Source organism: Ovis canadensis, chromosome 5 (genome assembly GCF_042477335.2).
Source record: "Ovis canadensis isolate MfBH-ARS-UI-01 breed Bighorn chromosome 5, ARS-UI_OviCan_v2, whole genome shotgun sequence".
NCBI lineage: Eukaryota > Metazoa > Chordata > Mammalia > Artiodactyla > Bovidae > Ovis > Ovis canadensis.
In genome coordinates this window covers 17,370,799-17,393,651 of record NC_091249.1, presented here as the reverse complement: position 1 = coordinate 17,393,651, position 22,853 = coordinate 17,370,799, and the positions used below count along the sequence as shown (strand labels likewise).

Genomic DNA, 22,853 nt, shown 5'->3' with positions numbered 1-22,853 from the left:
GAAAAGGTGCTTTCAGCTTTGAAATGCTTTCATTGAAAAGATTATTTCAGGTTCCTTAAATTTCCAAGGCTCCTCTTGTGGCCCAGCATGTGGTCAATCCTGGAGAATGTTCTGAGTGCACTGGAGGGGAACGCGTAGTTTGCTGCTTTTGGATGAAATGCTCTGTAAATATCAATTAAGTCCATGTGGTCTAATGTGTGATTTAAGGCCTGTGTTTCCTATTAATTTTCTGCCTGGATGATCTGCCCATTGACAAAAGAGGTGTGTTAAGTCCTCCATGATTATTATGTTGCTGTTGATTTTTCCCTTGATGGTTGTTAGTATTTGCCTCATATATTGATGTGCTCCTATGTTGGATGCATATATATTTACAATTGTTATATCTTCTGTTTAGATTGATCCTTTGATCAGTAGATTAGATGAGCTGGTTGGATGGCATCACCAACTCGATGAACATGAGTTTGAGTGAGCTCCGGGAGTTGGTGATGGACAGGGAAGCCTGGCGTGCTGCAGTCCATGGGGTCACAGAGAGTCGGACACGACTGAGCGACTGAACTGAACTGAACTTTAATCATTACGTAGTGTCCTTCTTTATCTCTTATAACAGTCTTTGTTTTAAAATCTGTTCTGTCTGAGCATTACCACTCCAGCTTTGTTATGATTTCCATTTGCATGGAATATCTTTTTCCATCCCATCACTTTCAGTCTGAGGTGGGTCTCTTGACAGCATATACGCGGGTCTTGTTTCTGTATCCACTAGCCAGTCTGTGTCTTTCTGTTGATGCATTTATTCCATTTACATTTAAGGCAGTTATCAGTATGTATGCTCCTGTTCCCATTTTCTTAATTGTTTTTCTTTGTTTTGTAGGCCTTCTCCTTCTTTTGCATTTCCTGCCTAGAGAAGTTCCTTTAGCATTTGCTATAAGGCTGATTTGGTGGTGCTGAATCCTCTTAACTTTTTCTTGTCTGCAAAGCTTTTGATTTCTCCATGAAATCAGAAGTAGAGCCTTGCTGTGTAGAGTATTTTTGGTTATAGTTTCTTCTCTTCCATCACTTTAAGAATGTTGTGCTTCTGTGGTCTAACCTCTGGTGGATGAGGCTATCTAAGAGGCTTGTGCAAACTTCCTGGTGGTAGAGACTGGCGGCGGGTAGAACCGGGTCTTGCTCTGGTTTGCAGGGCAGCGGTCAGTAACTTCAATCCGCTTGTTTGCTGATGGGCAGGTCTGCGCTCCCTCTCTGTTAGTTTTTTGACCTGCGGTGATTCTTGCCGGGTATCCGCAGGCTCTAGGCTAGGGCTAATGGCAAAGGCCTCCAGGAGGGCTCACGCCTGCAGGTGCTTCCTTGGACAGCTGCTGTCAGTGTTGTTACCTCCATGCTGAGCCACCACCAACCCACACCTCTGCAGGGGACCCTCAATGCTGGCAGGCAGGTCTGGTTCCGCCTCCTGTGGGGTCACTGCTCCTTTCCCCCGGGCCCTGATGCGCCCAGGATATTGTGTGTGCCCTCCAGGGGTGGAGCTTCTGTTTCCCCAGGGCGTTTGGAAATCTGCAGTCAAATCCTTCAGGTTAGATTCCCTGGGGATTAGCAGATCCCAAGGGTGGGAAACCTGATGTGGGGCTCAGCACCTTCACAACAGTGGGAGAACCTCTGTGGTAGCATTGTTTCTAGACCGTGGGTTACCCTCCCGGTGGATATGGGATTTTCTTTTATCATGACTGCACCCCTCCTGCCGTCTTGTTGTGGCTTCTCCTTTGTCTTTGGACTTCGGGTGTCTTTATTGGTGGGTTCAAGCCTAGTCCTGCTGATGGTTGTTCAACAGTTAGTTGTGATTTTGGTTCTCTTCCAGGAGGAGGTGAGTGTACGTCCACTCTGCTATCTTGACCTAATCTCCATGAGTACAAATCAAATGGTTGGTTAAACTTGAATGTTACACACTAAGGAAAAAATGTTGATAATACTGATCACCAGTTCCTGCCATAAAATTCTTAGCAAATGTATAAAAGTATTCTTTTTAAAAATTAACATTATATAATTCATTCAACAACAACAAAAACAGCAAGGTGTGTCTGGAAATATTTGATGTGAGAGATGATAAATGTAGGGCTCTCCAACCACTGAGCTGAGTAACGAGGAAATAAAATCAACAGCAAACAGTTCTGAAAAACTCAAAGTGAAATTTGCTGATGATGTGATGATTAACTCAGATAATCTCAGAGATAAATTATTAGACTGTGTATAATTCTAGAGTAGAATTAGTATGTAAAAAATCAATATGCAGAAAACATTTCTGCCTACCAGTCCTGGCAAAGAATGCTTGGCAAATGAAATTTGTGTGAGAGAGTTAGAGTAGTATAATTGTATCATGGGTCTGATTTCAGGTCTGATAGAAGTTGCTAAGAGGATGTGTGTGGGGAAATTAGTCAAGATTCTTGAGAGGCAGAGGTTGAAATAGATGGGTAGAAGTCTGAGGGAGAAATCAAAAATTATTATTAAAAATCAAGATGGAACAAAATATGTTTCTGATTGTCAGATGAAAGAATAGCAGGCAGATTCCAAAGGTCTGGTACAATCAATCCGCTGTTTTCTTGAAGAATGTTCAGAGGGAGCATTTACTGGTACCCAAAGCTGAAACTCCAGTACTTTGGCCCCCTCATGTGAAGAGTTGACTCATTGGAAAAGACTCTGATGCTGGGAGGGATTGGGGGCAGGAGGAGAAGGGGACGACAGAGGACGAGATGGCTGGATGGCATCACTGACTCGATGGATGTGAGTCTGAGTGAACTCCGGGAGTTGGTGAGGACAGGGAGGCCTGGCGTGCTGCAATTCATGGGATCGCAAAGAGTCGGACACGACTGAGTGACTGAACTGAACTGAACTGAATGTTGGAAATTATCATAAGGCTGCAGTTTTCAAGATAAGGGGATTCCAGTGCAGAGGAGCAGAATAGTGAGCTCAGAAACACTTCTTTGCATGAATGGATTCCTGCATCAGCCATCCTCCTTCCCGACCTTCCTCATGCTCCGTTTGTTACTCTGTTGCCTATCGGAGAAGTTGAGAAAGGATATGGTCTTCAAATATTGTGGTTGTGTCACTGAAAACTATACAGAAAACTTAAGTTGTAATAGCAATTCACACCACACACAAAAGTAAACTTGTAGTAAATTAGAAACCTCAGCGTAAAAGGTAAAACCCAAAAAACCCTCAGATGATATTTTTAAAGATTTAAGGTAAGGAAAGATGTCTTAAATAGAACACAGTGCTCTACAATGAAAGAGATGAGAAGTTGTGAAAACTATTGAAAGGGAAAAGTTTGATTTATCAGAGGAATCGATCGAAGAGTAAAAATGGTAGTCACATAGTTGGAAAGATCCTTAGATCCTTAAATCCTATATCATTCTCTGGTGTTTAAATGCATAAAGAGCAGCCACAGGTGAAGCAAGAAAAGAGAGAGCCTACTAAAGCTTTGAATAGTGTTGCTAGGAAGGAGAACACAGCCACAGTGAGTGAGCCCAGTGCCAAGGGGCTCAGCTTCCTCCGTCCTCATGCAGCGTAAAAAGAGCCACGGGGAGGTGTAAGCACTCCCAGCAGATTGCCATCAGCTGACAACAGGAAGAACGGGAAAGGATGCTGAACCAACTCCACGGACTGTAGGTGGAAAGCCCTGCATGATAGTAGGGAGAAGACTGTGGGTCCATCTAGGAAGGCTAGGGAGCAGTTGCCTCAGGACCCTGCTGAGGCCAGGAGCAGGGAATCTTTTCCAGTGGCTCCCCCTGGACCAGCTCAGAAGGACCCATGGGAGAATGCTTAAATTGTAAGTCTTTTGCTGAGAAACTCAGGTGTCCTCTTCAGGGCACAGGGCTGGCGCTGAGTCAGCGGAAGTCTCCAGCCCCATTGCCCCTTCTCATCACCCCACACCCCACCTCCCCATCCAGGTCGTCTTTGCGCGGGGCTGCCGTCCTGACTGAGATGGGGTCTCTGACCCCGTGTATCCCCCTCTGTCCCCAGAGCCCTCGGTGGTGTTCGCCAAGGAGCAGCCGGCACGCAGTGAAGTGCAGGCCGTGGCGGGGGCGAGTGCCACGCTGAGCTGCGAGGTGGCCCAGGCCCAGACGGAGGTGACGTGGTACAAGGACGGGAAGAAGCTGAGTTCGAGCTCGAAAGTGCATGTGGAGGCCACGGGCCGCGGGCGTCGGCTGGTGGTGCAGCAGGCGGGCAAGGCGGACGCCGGGGAGTACAGCTGCGAGGCCGGGGGCCAGAAGGTCTCCTTCTGCCTGGACGTCACAGGTCAGTCCTGGAGCAGGGCGCTGAGCTGGCCTGTGTGCAGGTGATGAGGGGACTCGCTTCCAGCCTCACCAGATGTGTGTGCGCTTACCTGGTGCTTTTATCCCTTCATATCTGCCCGTCTCCCATGCCCCACCTTGACACCTGTCTGGGCTCAGGGGTGGGTGGATGGAGAGGAGGGTGGGGGTTGAAAGAAGAGGGGTTGTTTCTTTCTACCTGTTTGCAGCAGGGGGCTCAGTCACACTGTCTTAGCATCTGCCCAGAACGATCCTGTTGTTCCTGTGTTAGGACCCTGACTCTCCCTGAAGCTTGGGGCTGGAGTAGATGTGGGGATGTGTGGCTTTCTTCTCATCGGATGTCTTTTCTGACAGCCACCACTTGCCCTCACCCAGGACCTTGTGTAGATTCTTGGTTGGTCTGAGCTGTTTCAATTTGATGAATCCCAGATTCATCAAAAATTCGTCAAAATTCATCATTTATTTTGTGGGGAGGGGGGAACGTTGGCCACGTGACCTTGGAATTATCTCAGGAGTGAGCTTTGAATGATCAAATATTAGGTTTCTGGGAGGCCCGTCCTCCCTTTTGCTTGATGTGGAAGCTCTTACTGCCTGTAGGTAGCAAGAAATTGGCCCATGTTTTCTTGTCATGTCCTTGAAAAGGGAATTAGAAAGGGTGATATGTATAGTCACCAGTGCTATTCAGGGTGATCATCGTAGATAAAATATGGTTCTCCAAGGGCTTCAGAAGGTTGGACGACCCAGGTCAATATTCCCTTGATGTTACTGATGGGTTTAGGAATGGAAGGGATAAAGGCACTCCTACCACATCAGTAGTTTTTGCTCGTGAGGAGTCACTATGCTCGCAGCCTCTGACTGGCAAAGCAGTCTTTATTTTGTTCTGTTTTCCAAATGGTCAGTGAGTGTGTGTTCCTTGTGCCTAGAACATAGGATAGTCTAAGAAATCAGGTTATTCTTCTTCTGGGAAAAAATGTCTTCATGGAAAGTAGAGATGGGTTGCCATCCCACATTGACTCCTAGGTGCCAGCACATACCAGTTTGGGACCACGCCTCTGTAAGGTTCATATATTCACAGGTTTGTATAGATACTTGAGATCTCACGTGGTTAGTTGTTTTCAGAACGTGTCAATGACTATTCTAAGATAAAAGTATTGGAATATTGTAAAATGTGGCTAGATCCCAGGAAACTATGTGAAAATGGACAAAAGAAGATCGGGGAAAGTCAAAGAGCTGTATAACTTGTCAGTCGTTAAGACCAATAGTGAAAAGTCTTCTCAGCCCATAGTTCTCTGGTACACTGTAACTAACTACTTGGAAAGCGGTTACTCCATTCTTGTGAAGATGATCCTAGAAGGGAAAAAGAAAGTGCTCTCTTCATGCATAGGACATAACAGCAGCAAAAATCACACAGCGGAAGAAGAGAGAAGGAAATTCCTGACCAGGGTACTGTGAATCAGTATACTGACCAGTACACTGTGAACCAGTATACTGTGAAAGCCCAAATCATAAATTAAATGTTGTCAAAATGGAATCAGTCGTGTATCTGAGGGCAGAGATCAGCGATCCTAGTCCAGGCTTGCACTTTGGGTTTGACTTTGGCCATGGTAATAGACAGAAAGCTTGACATTAAGAGATTGAATGAAAAAAGATGTCATCATTTCCATGAATAGAGAATCAAGTGGCTGATTAAATGGGAGAGATAAACAGTCTGATAATACTGAACAAATAAATTCTTGCTTTAAAATTCTTAGTGAGCTATGTAAAAGTGTTCTTTTTTTTTAATGTTGTAAACTTCCTATAAAACAACAACAGCAACAGCAACATCCCGCTTAGAACGTCCCGGGAGATCTTTGGTGTGTGGGATGGCACACGTAGGCCAATCTAACCACCGAGTTCAGGAAGGAGGGGAATAAAACCCCTGGCAAACAGTTTTGAAGAAATCAAAATCAAGGTGGAATTTGCTGATGAGATGATAATCAGCTCAGATAATTTCAATGATAAATTGCTAGACTGTGTATGACTCTTGAGTAGGATTAGTGTGTAAAAAAATCAATATGCGGAAACATTTCTACATCTGAGTCCTGGCAAGGAATGCTCGGAATAAGAAATTTGTGTGAAAGAGTTAGACTAGTACCATTGTGCCACGTTTCTTTCAGGTCTGATAAAAGTTGGTAGTTTCCCCACATACTGGGGAAATAACATAAGATTGCATGTGGGGAAATTACATAAGATTCTTGAGAGATGAGATTGCAAGAGTTGGATAGAAATCTGGAGGGAAAAAAATCAAAGATATTTATTAACAATCAAAATAACACCAAATGTGTTTTTAGGGTGTTCTGAAGGAAGAATAACAGGTAGACTGCAAAGGCACTGTCCAGCCAGTGGTTTGTTTTCTTGAAGAAAGGCACAGGGTGAGCATTTACGGTACCTAATGTCGGGGATTACCATAAGGCTGCAGTTTTAACGATCAGGGGATCCCAGTACAGGAATAGTTACCACATCAGAGCAGGAGAACCATGAGCTCAGAAAGAGCTCTTCATAAACGGACTCCTGTGCCACCCCTCCCTACGCCTGTGTCTTCCATTGGTTACCGTGTTGTCTGTTCGAGAGGTCGAGAAGGATGCTGTGTTAGTGAACGGTGCTTGGACCACTGAATCATATGGGAAATTAAATTGTACTAGCAGTTCACATAACACACAAAGGTCAACTCATAGTGAGTTAGAAATCTTAGTGTAAAAGGTAAAACCCCCCAAACCCTCAGATGATAAATGGTCTGTTTTGAAGACTTAGGGTAAGGAGAGATTTCTTAAATAGAACACAGATGATCTACACTCCAAGGCCTAGTGGACATTATGACACTGTTGGACGGAATAGCTCTGGCTTATCAGAGGACTGGATCAAAGAGCAAAAATGCCAACCACACAGTTGGGCATATCCTTAAAACTTAGCTGTCTCGTCATTCTCCTGTTTTTAAATGGAAAGGAGTGGCCAGAGCTGAATGGAGAAAAGAGAGAGCCTGCTACGGGCAAGTGGGCAAAAGGCTTGACTAGCATCACCAACAAGAAGAGAACAGTGATGGCAAACCCAGTGCTAAGGGGAAGGGCGATCCGCTTCTTTTTCCTCAGACAGCGATGCAGACAGCCATCGGAGCGTGCAGGCACTCCCAGCAGATGGCCACAAGTTAACCATAGTAAGAGCAGGCAAGGGTGCCAAGCCTGAGATGTCTTTGTGGACTGCAGGTGGAAACTTCCCCGTGTAACCATGTGGAGATGGCAGGGCACCATATAAGAAGGTTGGGGAACACTTGCTTCTTGACTCTACAGATGCCATAAGCAGAGGAGAAGTATTTTCCAGCAGCGCCTGCACCCTTAGACCAGCTTACAGGAATCCATGGGAGAATGTGCCAATTGTGCCTCTCATTGCTGAAAAAGGCAGGGGCTCCTTTCAGGGCAACAGGCTGGTGCAGAACCTGGAGAAGTCTCCAGCTCTCAATCCAGGTCGTCTGCCCGGGGCTACTGTCCTGACTGAGATGCGGTCTCTGACCCCGTGTATCCCCCTCTGTCCCCAGAGCCCTCGGTGGTGTTCGCCAAGGAGCAGCCGGCACGCAGTGAAGTGCAGGCCGTGGCGGGAACCAGTGCCACGCTGAGCTGCGAGGTGGCCCAGGCCCAGACGGAGGTGACGTGGTACAAGGACGGGAAGAAGCTGAGTTCGAGCTCGAAAGTGCACTTGGAGGCCAAGGGCTGCACCCGGAAGCTGGTGGTGCAGCAGGCGGGCAAGGCGGACGCCGGGGAGTACAGCTGCGAGGCCGGGGGCCAGAAGGTCTCCTTCCGCCTGGACGTCACAGGTCAGTTTAGAGGTAGTAAGTTAGCCTTATGTGGAGGTGATGGGACAGGCTTGCACCCCTGACAGACCCGATGGTCTTTCCCCTAGACTTCATCTCTTTCAGCCTTCTGTCCTCTGACCCTCATTTTCATACCCAAGGCCGGGCAAAGGGCGCTGGATGGGAGGGTGTGAACAGAAGGGAGAAGGGCATCCTGTAAAGCCAGAGTGGCGTTTCCACACAGTGATGCATGGCCGTCAGTTCCCAGCATCTGCCCAGGGTCGTCTGGGTGTTCCCTGGTGTCTGGGCCTCTGGTTCTGTCTTGCACTTGGAGTCTGATGTAAACCAGATGCCTTTCAACTGTGGGTATGTGAATTTGCTCCTCTTGGCTGTCCTGACAGCTCCTGGATGCCCCACCCAGCAATGCGTGGGGGTTCACACGAGGAGAGATGGTTGAATTTCATCAGACTAGGTGCAACACCAGAGAAGGCGACGGCACCCAACTCCAGTGCTCTTTGCTGGAAAATCCCATGGACGGAGGAGCCTGGATGGCTGCAGTCCATGGGGTCGCGAAGGGTCGGGCACGACTGAGCGACTTCACTTTCATGCATTCGAGAAGGAAATGGCAACCCACTCCAGTGTTCTTGCCTGGAGAATCCCAGAGACGGGGGAGCCTGGTGGGCTGCCGTCTATGGGGTTGCACAGAGTCGGACACGACCGAAGTGACTTAGCAGCAGCAGCAGGGGCAACACTGTCGTACTTGATTTATCTCAATACTGCGCTATGGATTACCAAAATTTTAAGTGTTCTAGACACTCTTTCTTCCTTATACATGGGATTAGAAGTTATCTGTGCATCTACATATAACGAAATCTAGGTACATTTTCAAAACAAATACTGATTTTATTATGTCTTTTGTTAGAACATTCTGAGTCAGAATTCTGCTTGGAGTCTGATTTATATATTTAGATTTGGACAGGAATGGTAGCTTCTCCTATCCCCGCATGCATATATTTTTTAAAATGGTATATTAGGAGAATAGACAATTTTTTCATGGCAATAAATATGAAAGCTTTTACAAATTGATTAGTTTCTTGGAAAACTCTATGAAAAGTGACTCAGGAAACATTCAACTACTTAAATAGTCCTAAAACCTTTGAAGTAATTGAAACCGTAATGAAAAATCTTCTCATAGATCTCATCCTAGTGGTTCCACTGGCATATTGCATGGAATACTTTGGAAAAAAAGTCTTGTTCATGGAGAGTTTTTTAGAGAACAGTAAAAGGAGATACAGTCTCTGTTTCATGTTGATGATGTAACGTTGATACCAGTATCTGACAGGGAAAGTAGTAAGAATTAAAATTGTAGACCGATCTATAATGGATATCAAAGCCAAAATCTGGAACAAAATATCAAAATTAAGAATATAATAAGAGGAAACTTGGTAATATGCTGTGATGAAAGTCATACTCCAGAAATACAAGGTTCTTTACACACTACAAACGTTGGCAAGCAATCTGTTCATGATATGCAGAATAAAGTATTCGATAAGATTTGGCATTTTAAATACAGAAGAAGTGTTTTATAAAGTTAGCTTCAAACCATGCCATAAAATTCTTTATGAATTATACAGAAAGCAATTCTTTCTTAATTTGATAAACAATGCCGCAGGCAAACCAGCTATCTGTACATAAAAAAAGTGAGTTTTAAAGCTATTCCTGTGAGATAGGAAACCAGACAAGGAAGCCAACTGTTACTGCTTTTGTCCAACATTCTAAAACACAGTTAGGACAAAAATAAACTGAAAGGTATAAAAGTGTGAAAAAGCAAAAGTGGAATTCATGGATAATATGATTTATCCAAAAGATAAAATATGCAACATAATAAGATAGTTAAAAATAATTACCATGTAAAAAATCAGTATGAAAAGAACACTTCCATGTCTAAGAATAGTAGCAGACATCTCGAAAATGAAATTTTGAAAGTTACAATGGCTTGAAAAGGATCAATATCTAATTCCAAGTCTAATAAATGTGCTGAGAGGTTCTGTAAGGGCAGGGAGAAGTTAAAAAAAAAATTTAAGAGACAGGAAGTTCCAAAATGTTGGGTAGAAATCAATTGAACAATAAAACATGTTCAATACTCATTAAAATTCAAATAAATGTTTGTTTAGTGGGACTTTGAAAATTGACATATAAATTTCAAAGACCATGTACAGTGAATTCACTCTTGAAGAACAAAAGGATAGTTATCTGCTATACTAGATATCAATACTGTTAGAAAGCTACAGAAATGAACACAGTAGTGTCTTGCTGCAAGGACAGGTATTGAGACCCAAGGACCAGAATAGGGATCCCAGACACCGATAAGTAGATGACCACGTTCCCCTTCTTTTTAAAAGAAAACTGTGGAATAGTGCAAAGGGAAGGACAGCATGTTCTTAATAAATGGTACTTAAACATTCAACTGTAGTAAAATCAATAGAAAAAAAAAGATCAGACTTGTAACTCATCCCACACATAGTCAGCTCCTTTTGGAATTGAAGGGAATAGAAGAGAAAATCATACAATTCTTTTAAAAAAAATGATTTATTTGTCTTTGGTTGGGTTGGGTCTTTGTTGCTGGATGTGGACTTTGTCTGTGGTCAGCAGGGGCCGTTCTTCACTGCTGTGCACAAGCCTCTCCCTGAGTCACTTTTCTTGTGGTAGAGCACAGGCCCTAGGCACACAGGCTTCAGTAGTTGCAGGAGGCAGACGCAGAAGTTGCAGCGCTCAGGCTTGGTACTTGCAGCTTGTGGGCCCCAGAGTGCATGTGTTTCGGTGGTCGTGGCCCATGGGCCTGGCAGTTGCAGCTTGTGGGCCCTAGAGTGCACAGGTTTCCGTGCTCGTGGCCCACGGGCTCGGTAGTTGCAGCTTCTGGGTTCTAGAGCTTGAGCTCAGCAGCTGTGGCGCATGGGTTTGGTTGCTCTTAGAGCTCGCACGTGAACTCTTCCTGTGTCCCCTGTGTTGGCAGGCAGATTCCTTTCCACTGTGCCACAAAGGAACTTCTCATAAAACTCTTAGATGAGAACATAGATGATTTTAATTATTTAAGGGTAGAGAATGATTTCTCAGAATGTTCGCAAACCATGATGAGTGGGCTGCTGTTTCCTTCTCCAGAGGATCTTCGTGACCCAGGTACTGAACCCCGGTCTCTTGCGTCTCCTGCATTGGCAGGCAGATTGCTTGTCACTTGCACCACTTAGAAGCTCTCAACAATACTGAAACAAATTTGAAATACTTGACTATATTAAAACTAAACATGAAGATTCACCAGAAGATAGCATAAGTTCATAAAAGGCAAACCACACAGATATGGAAGATATTTAGGACACACATACTTGTCAGCGCCTAGCATTTACATATATATAAATAAACAGGTCCTTCAAATGAACAAATAAATGACAGACGCTGCAATTGAAAATAAGGCAAAAATTTTGAACAGTGACAACATAGAAGAGCAAACACTGTTGGGCGAAAACATCAGAAAGGGTTTTTTACTTTGGGTCATTAGGAAAAAATGCAAAAGAGCGTCTCAGGAGGTGCACTCGATCCCATCAGTTTGCCAACAGTGAGAGTAGGTGAGGGTGGAGCCTCAGCAAGTCTCACTTTCTGCAGATGAGAACATGGCTTACACAGTACTGTGGGAAAGGGTCTGGCCTCATAGAGGAAGGCTAGGAATGCACCCATGATGACGCACCAGTTTGGGTTTGAATAGTGTCACCAGGAAGAAAACAGTAATGGCGAACCCAGTCCTAATGGTAAAGGTGGTCAGTTTCTCCACTCCGCAGACAGTGAAGGACAAGACCATGGGGAGGTGCAAGCGTGCAAGTTAACAACAGTACGGATAGGCGTGGGTGCTGAGCCTAAGACATCTCTGTGGACTGCAGGTGAAACGTTCCCTGCATAACCATATGGGGAAGACTGGGGCGCCATCCAGGAAGGTTGGGGAACCTTCGTGAATCTCCAGATGCCACGCACAAAGGACCAGTCCTTTCCAACGGCCCCCCGGCCGACTGAACCAGTTTACATGGAGAATGCATAAATGTGTGACTTTCGCTGAGAAAGGCAGGGGACCTTTGCAGGGCACAGGGCTGGTACAGAGCCTGAGAAGTCTCCAGCTCCACTGCCCCTTCCCACCACCCCAAATCCCAGCTCCCCATCCAGGTCGTCTTTGCGCGGGGCTGCATCCTGACTGAGATGGGGTCTCTGACCCTGTGTATCCCCCTCTGTCCTCAGAGCCCTCAGTGGTGTTCGCCAAGGAGCAGCCGGCACGCAGTGAAGTGCAGGCCGTGGCGGGAACCAGTGCCACGCTGAGCTGCGAGGTGGCCCAGGCCCAGACGGAGGTGACCTGGTACAAGGACGGGAAGAAGCTGAGTTCGAGCTCGAAAGTGCGTGTGGAGGCCACGGGCCGCGGGCGTCGGCTGGTGGTGCAGCAGGCGGGCAAGGCGGACGCCGGGGAGTACAGCTGCGAGGCCGGGGGCCAGAAGGTCTCCTTCCGCCTGGACGTCACAGGTCAGTCTTGAGGAGGACGCTGAGCTAGCCTGTTTGCAAGTGTGAGGGAATTGGCTTTTGGTCTCTCCAGACTACATGTGCCCTCGCCTATAACCTTCATCTCTTCTTGCCTCTCATTCTTCCATGTCCCATCTTGATACCCATTTTGGCCTGGAGGAGGATGAATGACAAGGGTGCATTGGAAAGAGGCGCGGCCGTTTCCACCCACCTGTTTCCAGGCAATTAGGCTCAGTCCCACTGTCTTATCACCTGCCCAGAGGCTTCTTGTTTTTCCTGGTGTCAAAACCCATTTTACCAAAAGTTTTACTTTCATTTCAGGTTCAGAGAATTTGTTTTCAAACGAAACAGCTCATTACACACAAATAAGCAATTTCAATATTTAATAGAGATTTATTTAACTTAATTTCAATATATAACCTTTAAAAGAAATAGAAAAAATAGAAAAGAGTAACAGACTGTTGGTGGAAATGCAAACTGGGACAGCCTCTACGAGTACAGAGTGAAAATTCCTTAAAAAATTGGAAATAGAACTGCCATATAACCCAGCAATGCCATTGTTGGGCATACACACTGAGGAAACCAGAATTGAAAGAGACACGTGTACCCCAATGTTCATGGTTGCACTGTTTATGATAGCCAGGACATGGAAGCAACCTGGATGTCCATCAGCAGATGAATGGATAAGGAAGTTGAATACAATGAAATATTTAGTTCAGCTCAGTCGTGTCTGACTCTTTGTGACCCCATGGACTGAAGCATGCCAGGCTTTCCTATCCATCACCAACTCTTGGAGCTTGCTCAAACTCATGTCCATCGAGTCAGTGATGACATCCAACCATTTCATCCTCTGTGGTCCCCTTCTCCTCCTGCTTTCAATCTTTCCCAGCATCAGGGTCTCTTCTAGTGAGTCAGTTCTTTGCATTATATGGCCAAAGTATTGGAGTTTCAGCTTTAGCATCAATCCTTCCAGGGAACATTCAGGACTGATTTGCTTTAGCATTGATTGGTTGGATCTCCTTGCAGTCAAAAGGACTCTCAAGAGTCTTATCCAGCTCCACAGTTCAAAAGCACCAATTCTTCAATACTCAGCCCTCTTTATGGTCCAGAGCTCACATCCATACATGACTACTGGAAAAACCATAGCTTTGACTAAGATGGACCTTTGTCAGCAAAGTAATGTCTATGCTTTTTATTATGCTGTCTAGGTTGGTCATAGCTTTTCTTCCAAGGAGCAAGCATCTTTTAATTTCACGGCTGCAGTCACCATCTGCAGTGATTTTGGAGCCCAAGAAAATAACGTCTCTCACTGTGTCCATTGTTTCCCCATCTATTTGCCATGAAGTGATGTGACTGGATGCTATGATCTTAGTTTTCTGAATGTTGAGTTTTAAGGCAGCTTTTTCACTCTCCTCTTTCAATTTCATCAAGAAGCTCTTTAGTTCTTTGCTTTCTGCCATAAGGGTGGTGTCATCTACATATCTGAGGTTATTAATATTTCTCCCGGCAATCTTGATTCCAGCTTGTGCTTCGTCCAGTCCAGCATTTTGCATGATGTGCTCTGCATGTAAGTTAAAATAAGCAGGGTGACAATATACAGCCTTGACATATACCTTTCCCAATTTAGAACCAGTCTGTTGTTCCATGTTTAGTTCTGTTACTTCTTGACCTACATACAGATTTCTCAGGGGGCAGTTAAGGTGGTCTGGTATTCCCATCTCTTTAAGAATGTTCCACAGTTTATTGTGATCCACACAGTCAAAGGCTTTGGCATAGTCAATAAAGCAGAAGTAGGTGTTTTTCTGGAACTCTTGCTTTTTTTATGATCCAACAGATGTTGGCAGTTTGATCTCTGGTTCCTCTGCTAAGTCGCTGTAGTTGTGTCCGACTCTGTGCAACCCCATAGACGGCAGCCCACCAGGCTCCCCCGTCCCTGGGATTCTCCAGGCAAGAATACTGGAGCGGGTTGCCATTTCCTTCTCCGATGCATGAAAGTGAAAAGTGAAAGTGAAATCGCTCAGTCATGTCCAATTCCTAGTGACCCCATGGACTGCAGCCCACCAGGCTCCTCCGTCCATGGGATTTTCCAGGCAAGAGTACTGGAGTGGGGTGCCATTGAAATCCACCTTGAACATCTGGAAGTTCATGGTTCACATAATGTTAAAGCCCGGCTTGGAGGATTTTGAGCATTACTTTTCTAGCGTGTGAGATGAGTGCAATTGTGTTGTAGTTTGAACATTCTTTGGCATTGCCTCTCTTTGGGATTGGAATGAAAACTGACCTTTTCCAGTCCTGTGGCCACTGCTGAGTTTTCCAAATTTGCTGGCATATTGAGTGCAGCACTTTCACAGCATCATCTTTCAGGATTTGAAACAGCTCAACTGGAATTCCATCACGTCCACTAGCTTTGTTCATAGTGATGTTTCCTAAGGCCCACTTGACTTTGCATTCCAGGATATCTGGCTCTAGGTGAGTGATCACACCATCATGATTATCTGGGTCATGAAGGTCATTTTGTACAGTTCTTCTGTGTATTCTTGCCGCCTCTTCTTAATATCTTCTCCTTTTGTTAGGTCCATACCATTTCTGTCCTTTATTGTGCCCATCTTTGCATGAAATGTTCCCTTGGTATCTCTAATTTTCTTGAAGAGATCTCTAGTCTTTCCCATTCTATTGTTTTCCTCTATTTCTTTGCACTGATCACTGAGGAAGGCTTTCTTATTTCTCTTTGGTATTCTTTGGAACTCTGCATTCAGTTGGGTATATCTTTCCTTTTCTCCTTTGCCTTTAGCTTCTTTTCTTTTGTCAGCTATTTATAAGACCTCCTCAGACAACCATTTGCCTTTTTGCTTTTCTCCTTCCTGGGGATGGCCTTTATTCCTGCCTTCTGTACAAAATCATGAACCTCCATCCATAGTTCTTCAGGCACTCTGTCTATCAGATCTAGTCCCCTAAATCTATTTTTCATTTCTACTGTAAGGGATTTGATTTAGGTCATACCTGGATGGTCTAGTGGTTTTCCCTACTCTCTTCAATTTAAGTGTGAATTTTGCAATAAGGAGTTCATGATCTGAGCCACAGTCAGCTCCTGGTCTTGTTTTTGCTGACTGTATGGAGCGTCTCCATCTTTAGCTGCAAAGAATATAATCAATCTGATTCGGTATTGATCATCTAGTGATGTCCACATGAAAAGTCTTTTGTGTTGTTGGAAGAGGTAAACTAAAAAAACATCCAGACTTAAACATGACGCTGAGAAGTCTTTCATTAACAGCAATCTGAAGTCCCAGTTGGGAAGAAGGCCTCAGCGGCAGTGCACTCCACAGATGAGACTTCAGATTGCAGTTTGAAGTTTACCTCTTCCAACAACACAAGAGAAGACATACACACAATGAAGTATTACTCAGCTATGAAAAGGAACGCATTTGAATCAGTTCTGATGAGGTGGATGAAACTAGAGCCTGTTATACAGAATGAAGTAAGTCAGAAAAAGAAACACCAATACAGTATATTAATGCATATATATATGGAATTTAGAAAGATGGTATCAATGATCCTGTATGCAAGGCAGCATAAGAGACACAGATATAAAGAACAGACTTTTGGACTCTGTGGGAAATTGTGAGAGAATAGCATTGAAGCATGTATATCACCATATGTGAAACAGATGACCAGTGCAAGTTCAATGCATGAAGCAGGGCACTCAAAGCCGGTGCTCTGGGACAACCCAGAGAGATAGGTTGGGGAGGGAGGTGGAAGGGGGCTTCAGGATGGAGGGACACGTGTGCACCCATGGTTTATTCATGTTAATATATGGCAAAACCCACCACAGTCTTGTAACTATCCTCCAATGAAAATAATTAAGCAAAAGCAAAGAGTAACAGTACATATATCACCAAATGGGGCTGACCAGCATCCAGACTTAAACATCATGCCGAGAAGTCTCTTGTTAACATTAATCTGGAGTCCCAGTTGGGAAGAGGGCCTCAGCAGCAGTCCACTCCACTGATGAGACTTCAGATTGCAGTTTGGGGGGCCCCTGCTTATAACCCCAGGCTGCATCATCAGTTTGCATGCAAAAATGCAGCTCTGGTTTTAGTTTAACATTTTTACGGAGCTGTTTGCTTTATCTTGTGAATCAGGATAGGGTTTCATTAAACCCAGGCATGAATCCAGGGGCTCAAGAATTCCAAGCCCCACTCCCTTTAGTCACTAGCAGTCTGTTAATGAAAGAAAGGAATGGCTTAAAACTCAGAATGGCACCAGGCCCCTCACCCATAAGATGCATTTTGGGATAATCTTGGCACCAAATGGTTTATTTTGGGCCATATAATGATTAACTTGAATCTTGAAGAAGGGCAGATCACCATACAAATAGTTTCATTTACATAGATTAGAGGAACAATATCTGAGTAGAATATACTGGTTTATCAAGTAGGTTCTGAGCCCAAAAGGAGGAACCGACTTGAAGACTATGCATTTGGGGTAAATGCATAGTACATTCAGTTCAGTTCAGTTCAGTCGCTCAGTCGTGTCCGACTCTTTGCGACCCCATGAATCGCAGTACGCCAGGCCTCCCTGTCCATCACCAACTCCCGGAGTTCACTCAGACTCATATCCATCGAGTCCGTGATGCCATCCAGCCATCCCATCCTCGGTCGTCCCCTTCTCCTGCCCCCAATCCCTCCCAGCATCAGAGTCTTTTCCAGTGAGTCAACTCTTTGCGTGAGGTGGCCAAAGTACTGGAGTTTCAGCTTTAGCATCATTCCTTCCAAAGAAATCCCAGGGCTGATCTCCTTCAGAATGGACTGGTTGGATCTCCTTGCAGTCCAAGGGACCCTCAAGAGTCTTCTCCAACACCACAGTTCAAAAGCATTGATTCTTTGGCGCTCAGCCTTCTTCACAGTCCAACTCTCACATCCATACATGACCACAGGAAAAACCATAGCCTTGACTAGACGGACCTTAGTCGGCAAAGTAATATCTCTGATTTTGAGTATGCTATCTAGGTTGGTCATAACTTTTCTTCCAAGGAGTAAGTGTCTTTTAATTTCATGGCTGCAGTCACCATCTGCAGTGATTTTGAAGCCCCGCAAAAAATAAAGTCTGACACTGTTTCCCCATCTATTTCCCATGATGTGATGTTAGCATAGCTTAAGATAAACATTTCCATAAGAAAAAGTTGGTTATCTCTAGGTTTGAGAATAGTTAACTTCAGGTGAAACCAGGTATCATGGCAACACAGAATTTTAAGAGAAACCTTTTAAATTTGTATAGAGAAGGGAAAAAAATATCGCTAGTTTGTTTCCTGCCGCTTAAGAGAGATAAAAGTGTCTGACACTTGCAGGCTGTTTCCTCCGTTTGGAGACCCCTGGCCTTCCTGCCTGTTACCTTCTCAATGCTTGGGGGGCTAAGGCAGGCCTGCGGATACCTGACTTTCCTCCCATCATATGTCTTACCTGAGAGCAATCACATGCCCTCATCTGAAACCTCATACTGGTTCTTGGTTGGCTAGAGGTGTTTCAATATGATGGATCCCAGATTAGGGTACATGTTGGCTACAAAATCTTACTTAGAGTTTTTTCAGGAGTGAACTTTGGATGATGAAATTTGAGATTTCTGGGAGGCCTTCCTTCCTTTTCCTGGATTTAAAAGCTCCGGTTGCCCAAAGGTAGCAAAAACGAGGGCTGTTTTTTGTTGTCATGTCCTGGCAAAGGGAAGGAGGAGAGAATGATTAGTGGAGAAACACCTGTGCTATTCAGGGAGATCTTCTTGGATCAAATATGACTTTATTTTTGTCTTCAAAGAGTTTGGATGTTGCAGGTAAGTATTCCCCTTGGCATTACATTGTTGAATTTAGAAGTGGAAAGGAAAAAGTGACTTCCATCACACCATTAGGCATGGCTAATGAAGAGCTACTGTCCTAGCAGCCTCTAACTGGGGAAGCGATCTTTTTAAAAAAATTTTTTTAATTGGTGGAAAATTGCTTTACAATTTTGTGCTGGTTTATGCCATAATACAACGTGAATCAATCATAATTATATATATATATATATATATATATATATATATATATATTTATATGCCCCTTCCCTCCTGAGCCTCTCTTCCCTCCCCCACCCCCATCCCATCCCTCTAGGTCATCACAGAGCACCAGGCTGGGCTCCTTGTGTTTTTTTAGCAAATTCCCCCTATCTGCTTTACACGATTGTGTATATATGTTAATGCCACTTTCTCAATTAGTCCCTCCCTCACCTTCCCTCTCTGTGCCCACAGGTCTGTTCTCTACTAGGATCATTAGTACCATTTCTCTAGATTCTATGTATATTGCGTTAATATACAATACTTGCTTTTCTCTTTCTGACTGACTTCACTCTGTATCGGAGGCTCTGGGTTCATTCACTTCACTACAGTTGACTCAAATGCATTCCTTTTTACGGCCGAGTAATATTCCATTCTATAAATGCACCACAACTTCTTTATCCATTCATCTGTCAGTGAACATCTAGGTTGCTTGCATGTCCTGGCTATTGTAAATAGTGCTTCAGTGAACACTGGGGTACATGTGTCTTTTAGAATTGTGGTTTTTCTCAGGGTATATGACCTATAGTGGGATTGCTGGGTTATTTAGTAGATTTATTCCTAGTTTTTAAAGGAATCTCTGTTCTGTTTTCCATAATGGTTGTATCAGTATACATTCCCACCAGCAGTACAAAAGGGTTCACTTTTCTCCACATCCTCTCCAGCATTTACCGTTTGTAGATTTTTTGATGATGGCCATTCTGAGTTGTATGAGGTTTTGATTTGCATTTCTCTAATAATGAGAGATGTTGAGCATCTTTTCACGTTTTCATTGACCATCTGTATTTCTTCTTTGGCGAAATGTCTAAGGTGTTTCGCCCATTTTTTGACTGAGCTGTTTGTTTGTCTGATATGGAGCTGTATGAGCTGCTAATATATTTTGGTTATTAACCCTTTGTCAGTTGTTTCATTTACAATTATTTTTTCCCATTCTTTTCATCTTGTTTTTAGTTTCCTTTGCCGTGCAAAAGCTTTTAAGTTTAATTAGGTCCCATTAGTTTATTTTTGTTTTTATTAGTCTAGGAGGTGGGTGAAGGAGGATGTTGCTGTGATTTATGCAAAAGAGTATACTGTCTTTGGCTTCCTCTAAGAGCTTTATAGTTTCTGGCCATACGTTTACGTCTTTAATCCATTTTGAGTTTATTTTTGTGTCTGGTTTTAGGAAGTATTCTAGTTTCATTCTTTTACATGTAGCAATCCAGCTTTCTCACCACCACTTATTGAAGAGGCTGTCTTTTCTCATTGTATATTCTTGCCTCCTTTGTCAAAGATTAAGGTGCCCATAGGTGTGTGGGTTTATTTCTGGGCTAATATCTTGTCCCATTGGTTTATATTTCTGTTTCTGTTCCAGTACCATACTGTCTTGATGACTATTAGCTTTGTAGTGTAGTCTGAAGTCAGGAGAGTTGAATTTTCCAGCTCTGTTTTTCTTTCTCAAGATTGCTTTGTCTATTCAAGGAATTTGTGTTTCCATACAAATTATGAAATTTTTTCATTCTGGTTCTATGGATGTACCATTGGTAGCTTAATAGAGATTACATTGAATCTATAGATGGCTTTGGGTAGTATGGTAGTTTTCAAAATACTGATTCTTCTAATCTAAGACCATAGTAAATCTCTCCATCTGTTTATGTTGTCTTTGATTTCCTTGATCTGTGTCTTACAGTTTTCCGCATACAGGTCTTATGTTTCTTTAAATAGGTTTATTCCTAGATATTTTATTCTTTTTGTTGCAGTGATGAATGGAACTGTTTCCTTAATTTCTCTTTCTGAATTTTCATTGTTAGTATATAGTAATGCAAGGAATTTCTGTGTGTTAATTTTATATCCTGTGACTTTACTAAATTTGTTGATTAGCTCTGGTAGATTTTTAGTGGTGCTCTTAGGGTTTTATATGTATAGTATCATGACATCTGTAAGCAGTGAGTTTTACTTCTTCTTTTCCAATCTGGATTTCTTTTATTTCTTTTTCTTCTTTGTTGCCATGGCGAGGACTTCCAAAACTATATTGAATAATAGTGGTGAGAGTGGGCACCCTTGTCTTGTCCCAATCTTAAAGTTTCTCATCATTGAGAATAATGTTTGCTGTGGGTTTGTCATATATGGTCTTTATTATGTTGAGGTGTGTTCCTTCTATGCCAATTTCCTGGACAGTTTTTTTTTTTCTATCATAAATGGATGTTGAATTTTGTTGAAAGTTTTCTCTGCATCTGTTGAGATGATCATGCTTTTTCTTTCAATTAGTTAACATGGTGTATCACACTGATTGATTTGCATATATTGAAGAATCCTTGTATCCCTGGGATAAATCTCACTTGATCATGATGTATAATTCCTTTAATGTGTTGTTGGATTCTGTTTGCTAGAACTTTGTCGAGGATTTTTGCGTCTCTGTTCATCAGTGATATTGGCCTGTAATTTCCTTTTTTTGTGATTTCTTTGTCTGGCTTTGGTATCAAGCTGATGGTGGCCTCATAGAATCAGTTCAGTCTTTATTTTGTTGCATTTTCCTAACGGCCTGTTTCTTGTGGCTGGAACTTAGGGCAGTCCAAGAAATCAGGTTATTCTTCTGGGAAGAGCATCTTCATGCCAAATAGGGCTGGGCTGCCATGCCATTGACTCCTGGGTGGCAATACCTATCAGGATAGGATGATTTATGGGTATGTATAGATACCCCAGGTCCCACCATGCATCTTTGTAGAATGTGGTTTTCTGAGAATAGGAGAGAGTGTTCTAAGATAAAACCATTGAAAAATTATGAAATTTGGCTAAATTCTAGTAAACTATATGAAAGAGGACAGAAGAAGATAGAAGTCAGAGTTGTATGACTTGTCAGTCAGTAGGACTAATAATGAAAAGTCAGCCCTGTAGTTCTCCGGTACAGTATACAAAATTTCCTGGAAAACTCTTATTCCATGCTTGTGGAGATGATCTTAGAGACAGAAAAAAGAAGATACCATCCATAACTCTCTTCATGTACAGAACATGGCACCAACACCATAATCACACAAGAAAGGTAGGGAGAATGAAATATTTTACACTCAAAGGGATGGAGGCACAATGTGACCCTGTTGAAAGGAAAAACTTTGATTTATCACAGGTTTTGATCAGAAAGTGAAAATGCGAGTCACACAGTTGGGAATATCCTTAAAATTTACCTATGTGTCATTCTTTGGTATTTAAACCATAAAGAATGGCCAGAGGTGAATCGAGAAAAGGGAGAGCCTACCAAGGGAAAGTGGGCAAAAGATTTGAATAGTGTTACTGGGAAGAAGAAGAAGAAGACAGTAGTGATGAACCCAGTCCTGAGGAAAGGTGTTCAGACAATGACAAAGAAAGCCACAGCGAGGTGCAGGCACTCCCAGCAGATTGCCACAAGCTGACAAGAGTAAGAGCAGGCGTGGGTGCTGAGCCTAAGACATCTCCACTGGTTGCAGATGAAAAGTCCCTTGCATAATCCTATGGAGAAGACTGGGGCACTATCCCGGAAGGTTGTGGACATTTGCATCGTGAACCTGCAGATGTCATGAGCAGGGGCAATGCCTTTTTCAACAGCCCCTTTCTCAGGCCAGTTCACACAGATCTGTGGGAGGATGCATGACTTGTGTGACTTGCTGCTGAGAAGGACAAGAGTGTCCTCTACAAGGCACAGGGCTGGTACAAAACCTGGAAAAGTTTTCAGCTCCATCGCTCCTTCCTACCACCCTGCTTCCCAACTCCCCATCCAGGTCGTCTTTGCCCGGGGCTGCCATCCTGACTGAGATGGGGTCTCTGACCCTGTGTATCCCTCTGTCCTCAGAGCCCTCAGTGGTGTTTGCTAAGGAGCAGCCGGCACGCAGTGAAGTGCAGGCCGTGGCGGGAACCAGTGCCACGCTGAGCTGCGAGGTGGCCCAGGCCCAGACGGAGGTGACGTGGTACAAGGACGGGAAGAAGCTGAGTTCGAGCTCGAAAGTGCGTGTGGAAGCCAAGGGCTGCACCAGGCGGCTGGTGGTGCAACAAGCAGGCAAGGCGGACGCAGGGGAGTACAGCTGCGAGGCTGGGGGCCAGAAGGTCTCCTTCCACCTGGACGTCACAGGTCAGTTTGGAGGTAGTAAGTTAGCCTTATGTGG

General features: G+C 44.0%; 1 protein-coding gene across 19 annotated transcripts in view; it reads left to right on the top strand.

Moving 5' to 3' along the window:
- OBSCN (obscurin, cytoskeletal calmodulin and titin-interacting RhoGEF) overlaps nt 1-22,853 on the top strand; it is a 235,646-nt gene that overhangs the window by 47,351 nt on the left and 165,442 nt on the right. For 18 of the 19 annotated variants that reach the window (XM_069590454.1, XM_069590449.1, XM_069590455.1 and 15 more), the window contains exons 10-13: nt 4,006-4,281; nt 7,864-8,139; nt 12,394-12,669; nt 22,544-22,819. In XM_069590454.1, coding sequence (XP_069446555.1) covers nt 4,006-4,281; nt 7,864-8,139; nt 12,394-12,669; nt 22,544-22,819 — 1,104 coding nt within the window. The remainder of the gene's footprint in view (nt 1-4,005; nt 4,282-7,863; nt 8,140-12,393; nt 12,670-22,543; nt 22,820-22,853) is intronic. The other variant, XM_069590448.1, reaches the window with a different exon arrangement.